This window comes from Sinocyclocheilus anshuiensis, unplaced genomic scaffold, assembly GCF_001515605.1.
Source record: "Sinocyclocheilus anshuiensis isolate Anshui unplaced genomic scaffold, SAMN03320099.WGS_v1.1 scaffold63, whole genome shotgun sequence".
Taxonomy (NCBI): Eukaryota; Metazoa; Chordata; class Actinopteri; order Cypriniformes; family Cyprinidae; genus Sinocyclocheilus; species Sinocyclocheilus anshuiensis.
Genome location: NW_015552625.1, coordinates 2,913,823 through 2,924,509, shown reverse-complemented (window position 1 = coordinate 2,924,509; position 10,687 = coordinate 2,913,823). Strand labels below are relative to the sequence as shown.

The 10,687-nt window shown below is 37.0% G+C and overlaps 2 protein-coding genes across 2 annotated transcripts; one reads left to right on the top strand and one right to left on the bottom strand.

Annotated features, from left to right (window-relative positions):
- Positions 1-1,993, bottom strand: LOC107666569 (elongation of very long chain fatty acids protein 6-like; the record flags this gene model as incomplete). The annotated part of the gene is made up of 2 exons (XM_016457979.1): positions 1-1,496; positions 1,840-1,993. Coding segments are annotated over 2 exons (582 nt in total), but the record flags the coding sequence as incomplete, so codon positions are not given.
- Positions 1,994-6,861: 4,868 nt separating this feature from the next.
- LOC107666383 (mitochondrial ribosome-associated GTPase 1) lies at positions 6,862-9,197 on the top strand. Its single transcript, XM_016457644.1, has 11 exons — positions 6,862-7,180; positions 7,402-7,466; positions 7,548-7,652; positions 7,779-7,865; positions 7,961-8,017; positions 8,089-8,179; positions 8,275-8,336; positions 8,417-8,513; positions 8,609-8,690; positions 8,822-8,934; positions 9,069-9,197. The coding sequence occupies exons 1-11, from the start codon at positions 7,078-7,080 to the stop codon at positions 9,164-9,166; spliced, it is 960 nt and encodes a 319-aa protein (XP_016313130.1). The 5' UTR covers positions 6,862-7,077; the 3' UTR covers positions 9,167-9,197.
- Positions 9,198-10,687: the final 1,490 nt, after the last annotated feature.

The following is a 10,687-nucleotide window of genomic DNA, read 5'->3' as shown; positions in this document are numbered from 1 at the left end:
TTCCACTGAATATTCTCAAAGGATTGTTCTCTACTATCACATAGGCTAATACAAATTTTTTTTAAAAGATCAAGATGGAAACCTTATCATAGTCATTTCAATGGAAAAATAAATATCCCCACAACCATAAAAATTAATTATGTCCCAAATGTGACCGTGTCATATACAAGAAATATATAAATACAACTGTGCATTTTACTAATGATTCAAGTAACAACTCAAGTAGCACCAATATAGGGACAGGTAAAGGTTAACTGTTCTATCAAGCACCAATCCAGTACAGCCACAAAACCAGGAATGAACCATTTCAATCCGACTCTACCCATGTGTTATTCAAAGGTGAATGAGAGAATATCAATCGTTCCTCAGCTGGTTTTATATAATGTAACTTCAGTGAATCTAGAGAATTCCAGCCAAAAATGGCCAATTTAAATGTCTGAGAACCTGTCCAACCAGCCAGCACGGATAATTCACGTTTCTGTGACATCATGAGGTGGAAACACTGAACTAGTATGCAGCAATAAAAACACACCCAGAAGAGCATGTACAGAATGGATGAATTTTAGAAATTTTAGACAAATTGCTCACTTGTTCTTTGACTACGAGCACAGATTACAAGGATCTTGGCTCTCGCTACAACATACACCATATGTTTCAGCTGGGTTCAGGCCATGTTATCAAGTCTGCAAAGAGTAAACATGGACTTTTGACGATAAGAAACTGTGGCCTGTAAGACTGGGGGGGGGCGGGGTCATAGAGGACCCATAGGATTCAAATCACCCTCCAAAAATGTCTGGAAGTTCTTCAAAATCATTTAAATTCTCAACAGCAAAATCAAGAGTTGTATTTAAAGCGCTTTGCTCAGCTAATACCATCTAGAAAATAATATACAAATAACTGCCCTAATCTATTGTTCTTTTCATATAGCTTTTACAGTCTGGCTGTTGTTTGAAAATATATACACACATCTTCATTGTTCACCTTGCTTTAAAACATGAAATAAATATGTATTTTACCAAGGTAAACCATCAGAAATAAAATCTCATATTCAAACCTCAGGGCTGCATATCACTCAGTTTTGATGCTTGTGGGTTTTAAACCCTTCACATAAGACTGATAAAAGAAAAAAGAGAAGAGGAGCAGATAGCTGAGATACATGAGTGAAGCCCACACTATGTTATCTATGTAAGAAGGGCAATCCCCATCCTGCATCCATTGGTACACTAGCGCACTTACTGCCAGTCCCATGGCCATCTGAGCAATCTGGGAGGAAGTGATGATGATGGCACAGGGTTTCGGCACACGGAGTCCAGCAGCTCGAGCCGCGTAGTAGCTGTACATGAGCGCGTGCACGGTGTAATTCATGGTCATGAACCAGCCACCACCAGCGACCTGGTCTTTGTAGGAATACCAGGAGTACACCAGCACAGTAATGTGATGATACCAGTGCAGGAAGATCAGCCGCTGCTTCCGCAAGACGATGAACATGGTGTCCCCTGAAAAAGTGAGGATGTGTGTAAAAAGGGTTCAAATATGAGTGCAAAAATATTTGGCAAAATTACAAACAATTAAAGAGATAATTAACCTAAAAATGAAAATTGTGTCAATTTAGCACCCAAAATTGGGTCGATTTTTTTTTTGGTCCTTACATTAGAAGTCAGTGAGGTCCAGTGTTGTTTTGAACCCCACTGACTTTCATTATAACATTCAAAGTATCTTCTTTTCCATTCCACAAAAGAATGTCATGCAGGTTTGGTACAACATGAGAGTGAGTAAATGATGACAGAATGGTCATTTATGGTGATTTATCCCAAAATAAATGAATAAGAAAAGGCTCACCTAGCTCTGGGGCCTTGCTCAGCACAAAAGCACAAGCCCAAAACTTGCTTATCGGCCCATAGTAGAAGCTCTGATCACAAACAGACTGTTTAAAACCACTGGTTCTGAGCATGTACAACATGAAGCACCCAGTTCTCACCGCTCCAGTGATACTGAAAGAGAAAAAGCAAGATTTGTATGTGAATATTGTCCATCATGGCTGTAAAACCATGGTATTCATGATAAACAATTCAGACCTCTAGTGAACTCTGGGGAGGGGGAGAAAAAAAAGACTTGTATGTTGGGCATGTCAAATAGAAACTTTGCTATGGTAGCAGCCAGGCAGTTTCTGTGTGAAACAAATCAATATCAAAACATTCACTAAGTGGTGAAAGTCCAGTTGCTGTGGGAGATCTAAAGAACATGTGACCAGAGGTCACTGCTGTCATCCAATCACAGTATTCTATTGTTCTTTTCACAAGCATGCAAACAGTTACTTTGTTCTTGCGGTCATCTCTGTCCTCTTTTGAGATGGGACTAAGACACCTTCCCCCACCCAAATGAAACCAAACCCAACTTGAAACAATAACCACTGAAGATTTAAAAACCACATGAAGTGGTAAATCTCACAAACGTGTCATTGGCATGCATTTTGGCATGCTCATGTTTCAAACAGCATTTTTGCAGTTAACAATAGATAGTTCCCTATTGGTACAACCATATGTTTTCTGTCAGGGTTAGGTCATAATATTTATTTAATTATATAGAAACACAAAGAAGTCTATGGAATGTCCCCATTTAGGTTGTAAATGCTTGTGTATACAAATAAAACGGGTCAATGCCTTTTTTCCTTTTGTTAATTGTATAATAAATAAAAAGAAAATAAATAGATAAAATACAAAAATAATTTTATATAAAAATAGTTATTTTGATAATTTTTTTTAAGAAAACAAGCAGTTAGTAAATTAATAGAGTGCAAGTTTAAAAGGGGCAAGTTTTGTTTTTTAAAGAATAGAGTTAGAATAAAAAGTGCTAGAGTTTGAGAGTCAAATAAAGATGGAAGAGATGTGTTTTTAGCCGATTATTGAAGATTATATATATATATATTTATATAATTTATATTATATATAAATATTTAATATTTAATATACCAATATTACATATTTTTCTGAAATATATACTGTATGTGTGTGTATTTATATATTCATAATAAATATAGGCATACACAGTACACATATATATTATGTAAACAAAAACTTTTATTTTGGATGCGATTAATTACGATTAATAATTTGACAACACTAATATTGAGCTACATATATATATATATATGTGTGTGTATGTATATATATATAATGAATTTGTGCTATTTTGTCACTGCATTTAAATGATGTAATATACATAAATTATAATAGTATACATTGTTTTTGTTCTAATACGTTGTAGGCTATTATTAAATAACATTTATGTATTTGACTAAATAAAACCATGTGAATAAACAGATCATTGACTGATTTGTTAATTTATGAATTGTTATTGCTGGTATTGGATAGTGGTGTAATCATTTATTAAATATTTCTGAAAGTAAAAAAGTAAAAAGTAATATTTAATAATAATACATTAAATGGCGCGTCAGCTCTTCAGCACGTGATTAATTCTAGCCAATGAGAGCTGGAACTGCTGGAACTCTGCATCGTTAATGAGCTGTCATTCCGGCTTCAACTGTACCGCCCAGCTCTGCTCAACCAGGTAAGATTTTTTTTAATTTCTCAGTTAATTTCTGAATTTTCTATTAAAAAATTTGTAAAATTCGTCAAAATGGTTGTGAATTAATTAATAGGAATTAAATTACACACATTTTATTTTGATTATCAGTGTTGCTTGTCGCGTTTTTAAATGACCAACGGTTATAACGGCCGACTAGCCCATTCAGATCGTTTTCTGAGGTAAGTTAATCTCTTGTGATATATCCTTTCAAATTGCACATGAATTAATTAAATTTAATTATTTTACCATTTTGGTGTTCATTCCGTTTATTCGTTTAATCATCTGATTTCTATCCCTCCACACGTCCATTAACTCAAACTCTTTAGTTAAACTGAGAAGTGCATGACTAGACTGTGGGTGAGTTTCTTCTCCATTTCTGTCTAATGAGAAATTAGTAGTACAATTCCAATCTCCTCCCATTATCACACAGAGATCATCATTTTGTTGTCTTAATGTATTTTGCAACTTTTTAAAAAGCTCAACATGTTTTGGTCCTTTATTAGAGCATAAACATTAATAAATAAAAATACAATCCCCTTAAAACTTTTGAGCAGTGTATTTTCTGCATTTTTTACATGGCCGTGAATAAATGAAAGTATTTGAAATTTATGACTCTTAATTTATTACTTCATCAAAAGTATTTGAAATGTATGACTCTTAATTTATTTCTTCTACTTTCAACATTTGCAATTATTCTGCATGTGCATTAATAGTAATATTGCAGCATTCTGCAGGTACAAAGTTTTGTTATTGTTAAGGCCGCAAAGGCCCTACACAGGTTTATGTCCACATTTCCCTCCAAAGTGTGGGCATACTGTGAGGTCTACTGGGGCCCTAGGTACACATTTTCAGCTGGGACGCTACTTAGGACAAATAGAGGGCAAATTTTGGCCCACAGTATTCCCCCTCTTTCCCCATGGTGTCCACACCCAGCCCACAGTGTACCCACACTTCCCCCATTATGCCCACAGCCAGCCCATACTCTCCCCACTGTGTCCACACCCAGCCCACAGTGTGGACATACCTGTGGGCATGTTATAGGCCCAAAATTGGCCCCATTGGGGGCCCACTCTGCTTTGTGTGGGCCAGCCCACACTTTGGGCTGTCCCACTCGGGCCCCACCCAGGCCCCATAGTGCGGGGCCCACATGTGCCCCGCATTTCACGCCGGTATTGGGGCCCACAGCGGGCTGCCCGCGAGGGGAAGATTTTTTTGCCCACAGTGGGCCCACACGGGCCCCAAAAGGGGCATGTTTGCTGGGACATTGGATGCAAAATATCTTCATATGCAAAATATCGTCTTAGCAGTGTGTGGACACAACCACCCTACAATAATAAAAATCCATTCACTCCTTTTGTATCCCCCAAAAACCTAGTCTCAATTATCAAGCCATTTTGATTTTCTGAGCAATATGATGTCATATTGCTCAGGCCCCTCCCATGACCGCTGACGTACTGTCCTGTATTAGCATATTTCCGCACTCAGCCAGTTGTAGGAAGTCCGTCATTTTCTCAGCAGGGTAGCTGTAGCGACAACAATGTCTTGTAAGCAATGCAGGTGTTTTGTAGTTGGATGTAGAAAGAACATCAGAGCCGCTGAGGACATCGTGGATTAGTTTTTGATTTTCATGGTAATATGCCACCAAATACACCTGTCCGCACAAATCAATTTACTCCTGACTGCTTTCTGAACGAGGGACAAATTCAAGGCAGGTTTTGTTAAAAAGTTGAAACTCAAGGATGGATCAGTACCCATTGTTCGTGATCCAGCTGCACCTCCAGAAGAAGTAAGTCTCACACTTTATATATTTTATGATTATTTGCGAATCAACTTTGCACTTCCACAGAAAAGAGGGGCGGGGTGAGCAGAGCTCATTAGCATGTAAAGAGATATGCACCGAAACTAGTCGCTGTGAACAGAGCTGTTTTTGACAAGGTAAAAAGGGTGGTTATACACGACCACTGAGACCATTTCAAAAAGGCCCTAAAGAATCATACCAACTTGTGGAAAAAGGGCATCTGATGTCCCCTTTGAAGCACAGCCACCACAAAATCAGACTTACTTTAAGATCTTTCTGAGGTTAAATATAGATTTAAAATCATAACAAGAAATAGTTTAATAGCTATGATACTGTTTTTGAAATCAAATCTTTGCATATGACAGGAAACACTGAAATCTAACTGTGCCTTGGAAAAAAACAGTTAAACTTAAAAAACAAAGCATATGCATAAACCCATATAGGAAATAAAAGAGTTATCGAATAAGCATGTTATAAACTCCTGAAACATTGGTATTTCATATTTTAGAGCAGTCACTCCAATTTATGAAAGAAATCAATTAAATCTGTATGTGGGAGTGTCAGATGTAACCCCCCTTTGTAATCCTTAACATCTAGGCTATAAATTCAATTATAATAATGTGATTATCTATACTTTATCAAATTAAATCATTTACACTGAAATATACAACTGCATTAAATAATATTATGAGATTATTTTAAATATTTTTGAATATACAAGCAAGAAATTATGGTGGAAATTATGCTTTTCAACGAAATTAAAACGCCAGTGCCAGTAGTGAGCGTTTAATGAGTGAGTCATTGAGTCGTTAATTCAAACGATTCGTTCAAACGGCAGATTCATCAGATGTTTATGCATCGGCTGATGAAAATTTGACTCAACCGATTCGTTCAAAACACGCAATCAATCAGCAATGAGTCGGCTGGTTGCTGTGAGATGCGTTGTGTGTTTCCGCCTAAAATGTAAGTGACTTAATTTGCTTATTGAACTATTTATAGAACTATTAAACAGTCATGATGGTGAAAACGTTGTGTGATGTTGCCTAACTAACTGTATTTTAAATATAAAACTTGGCATTTTGAATTTTTACCTCAGGATGCTGAGTTTCTTAGTGTTGCGCGTTTTGATTTCTCCTGGAGAGGCTTGAGCTTCACCTCAGCAGCGCAACCTTATACTGTCAATAGATGCATTATATACAGTAGCTATATCCACTATTCGCCACTTGCTCTAAATGTAGTAAAATCAGAATAGTACTTGCGTTTTGGTGTTTACATAGTTATTTTTGGTTACTGATGTTTTAATCGTGTTACTTGTCTGGCGTTAATGTCGAGCCCTGGAGTCTATATGTGCCAGGGCTCAGCCCCGGACGGCCCCGGCCCAACTTAAACCCTGCCTGCAATAACAGAATCTGTCTGAAGTTGGTTCGCAACCCGCCATAAAACCAAAAGAAGAAGAAGAAGAATCTGTCTGTGCGGTTTTGCTCACTCAGCTGTCACTAGTTCCCCTGCCGATCCTGTAGGTGGCGATGATTGAGTTTCTTCCTGTACAGTTACAGCACAGAAGAAGTACGGCATCTGTAGGAGAGTGATATTTGCTAGTTTGTTAGGAGGTCTCTGTTTAGACGATTTTGTTAGCAAGTAGCGGTCTTGATTGAGCAAATTCATTCTGTATTCAGACCGAACGAGCGGCTACGATGAGGATTTATCATTCTTTACTCAATGCTGCCAAGTTTAGGAAAGTGTTTGATTTTGGTGATCGAGAGGTGGCGCATTGGTTCCCTGGACATATGGCTAAAGGTGCGTGCCAAATACTAAAAACCACTAAATCTGTATAATTTAGTGTTCTTTGAGTGTGTTTTAATCTTTCAGCATTCTTTCGTTGTTTATCTAATTTGGGCCAATCTAAACATGTACTGTAGGTGTCTACATCTATTTCCATGTGTCTTTAGAATCTAAGTTTAATACTTAATTTTGTCCTACAGAAATATGCTCACCATTGTGACCTTTTCTTTTTTTAGGACTCAAGCAGATGAGAGCCAGTCTAAGGAAGGTTGATTGCATTATAGAGATCCATGATGCTAGAATATCCTTTTTATTGCAGAGAATGGACATTTTGAATGATTAAACCTCATTATTTTTCTAAGACCTTCTTTAACTTGCCAACATACCCTTTTCTGGAAGAAATCCCTCATTTCAAGAGAGTCTTGATGTCCGGCCACACATACTTCTACTGAACAAGCTGGATCTGGCAGACACGTCAAAAAAGCAGGTCTTATAATCTTATGCATTTCATTATTGCTTTAAATTTAAACTGTCTTAGTAAATGCAAAAACGGAAAGTACTTAAATGATGTGCTAATAAAAACAGGATTTAACAGGGTTTTTTATTTCACCAGAGTATTCTGAAGCAGCTTGACCGAGAAGGTGTGAGGAATGTTTTATTTACAGACTGTTTAAGACAACGAGATGAGAATGTAAAAAGGGTGAGCAGTGTCATCAGATATTTCTAAATAAAAGACTGGAAAACCTAGCACATTATTATTTTCAACATTCTGTCTTTCAATGTCTGATGTTCCAGATTGTTCCTCTTGTGACAGAGTTGATAGAAAGTGGGTCACGTTTTCATAGAGAAGAGGTAAGTTTCAACTATTTCAGTAGCTTATATTTTGCTATAAAGTTTTCTGACTTTCTTATTCATCTGTGTAGGGCAGAAGTTACTGCCTGATGGTCATTGGTGTGCCAAATGTGGGAAAATCATCACTGATTAATGCTGTAAGAAGAACATATTTGAAAAAAGGTATTTATTTTAGGCCTTTTGCTTCTTGCAGTCAGTTGATTTTAACAAACAAACAAACATAAGGCCTAAAGGTTAGATATTCTTCTTGCTGTCAGGCAAAGCTTCAAAAGTAGGAGGTGAACCAGGAATTACAAAAGCTGTCCTGACAAAAATTCAGGTATTAATTATAATCATTTGGTGGATTCAGTTGGATTGATTTGTTTAAACATAGCTGTAGATTAAATTTTGTTTTACTAGGTTTGTGAGAGACCCATAATTCATTTACTGGACACCCCAGGGGTCCTGCCACCTAGAATAGAGAACATAGAGACAGGAATGAAACTTGCTTTATGCGGTAAGTCCACAAATTTCTGGGAAATAATCTTAATGTATAGTTGTTGTCATGTTGTTTTTATTGTAAGGTGATGAAGTTGTCTCCTTTACAAACAGGTACCATTTTGGACCATTTAGTTGGTGAGGATGTCATTGCAGATTATCTGCTTTTTTCACTGAACAGACGGGAAAGATTTAGGTAGGTTTTGCGATGGAATTCTTAGCGAGTTTTGCGACAGTCTACAAGCACTAAGCAATGATTTGTTGTGTTTTATGAAGCTGAATGTACAGTAGAATAATCAATATTGGTTGTGACAATTTGTAATGTAGTTACGTTGAAAAGTACAATCTTGAAGAGCCTAGCGATGATATTCAGCATGTGTTGAAGTGTATAGCGGTGAAGCTCGGCAAGACCAAGCGTGTGAAGGCCATCACTGGAGTTGGTGAGTTCATTCATTCAAGCCACTCAGTTTTCATTTTAGTGATTTCACACAAATCAACCTTACTTCAACTTTTTAAAATATGATATTTGATAAATCATTGACCATATTTAACCAATAACACATCAACTGTTTAGGCAACATCACTGTCCAGTTACCAGACTACAGTGCAGCAGCCTATGATTTCATCCGAGTATTTCGCAAAGGAGAACTTGGGAAAGTTATGCTTGATTAATAGTGTTTAAATAGCTGATTTGCAATTATTGGAAAAAAAAGCTTGACCTTACTGTATGTATGTCCAAGACTGGACACCGAGCACATAAAAAAAGCACTTATTGTAATGTTTTAATTAAAAGGTGGTGACCAGGGTGTTTGGTGCACGTCTTGTTTTTATTGTGTACTTATCAGAAAAGGTGCATTGAATGTATTTTTTTTTCTTTACTGCAATTGAAGATACAATAAACTATTATTTAAACAGCATTGGTATCTTGTATGTGAAAACCAAATATTTCAACCCAACAATCAAATGGCAGCACAAAACTACTTAGAGCAAGTTGATTATCTACTTTCACAAAACTGCGTCATCTGTTTTTTCCTAAATTAATATATTCATTTTAATTAAATATTTGGCATGTAATTGCTTTGATGTTTAAAATTATAATTTGTTAAATATATCTAACAACAGCTGGCAAAGAGAGCTTGTGTACTGTTTTATATATATATATATATATATATAAAACATCTTTAATTTCTTTGCGTTTTTAAACACACGTGCACTTAATATATACTGCATTCACATTTTTTGTGGGTTATCAAAAATCTACTAGAAATACAAAATTGTTTAAATCCATCAAATTATTTATAAATAATTTAAAAAGAGGACGTTTTCACACCCGAAGCAATGGAAGTACAGGTACAGCTAGAAATACTGTTTTCTTATTCTAAATGTGTTACAGCACACCTCTTCAATCTACGTACAATTAAATGTGAACATAAATATTATTAAACAGACAAGGTTCATAAAAAGGTTCACGTAAATCTCAAGAACAGTGGAGTTTCACCAACAGTGCAGCAGCACAACATTAACACAGTATTTTTGCCATCCAGTACATGATGTAACCAGCATTGTGGGACTGGCTCGTAGTGGCTGAAATTCTGCACCAAGGCTGAATTTCGGGAAAGAGACTTCAGATACAGTACTAGGGACCACTTAGGCCTATATAAAAGCATCCAAAAAGCAGCATGTCATAGGACCTTTAAGTAGTCTATAGTTGTATAGATACTAATGCTTCTGTTGAAGCAAACTAACCTTTCAGAATCCTATATGTCTACTAAACTAAATAGAGAGGTTTTAAATCTTTCTTTCGTCTTTATATCTGCTTTGTTGTGCATTAAAGTACACATTATTAAACATCGGTGTTGCACAGTAACATACATAAGCAGCTTATTAAGCTGTGCCAAACTGTCTTAAACTGCCTCAAGGGGCAAAGTACATCACAAAGTTTATTGGTAAGAGCAAAGCAGAAAATCTAGTAGTAGTGGAGTCGTGCACTATTGCATTTGATGTCCTGGCGAGGTAAAGCTCCCAGTCTGTTTTGTTACTGTAGTAATCATCTCCATGCTCTGAGCTGTCATCCGGTCGACGCTGGGCCGACGCGTACCATCCTCCGGCTCCCAGCGCCACCACAGCCCCGGCCGCCGCTGCCCCTGCCACCCTCACAGCGGGAGAGCCTCGGGTGCGGGACGTCCGGCCTCC

Coding starts and splice junctions, on each gene's coding strand:
- LOC107666383 (XM_016457644.1), top strand. CDS start 7,078: ATGAGGATTTATCATTCTTTACTCAATGCTGCCAAGTTTAGGAAAGTG. Junction 7,181..7,401: donor CCCTGGACATATGGCTAAAG/GTGCGTGCCAAA, acceptor TTCTTTTTTTAG/GACTCAAGCAGATGAGAGCC. Junction 8,514..8,608: donor AATGAAACTTGCTTTATGCG/GTAAGTCCACAA, acceptor CTTTACAAACAG/GTACCATTTTGGACCATTTA.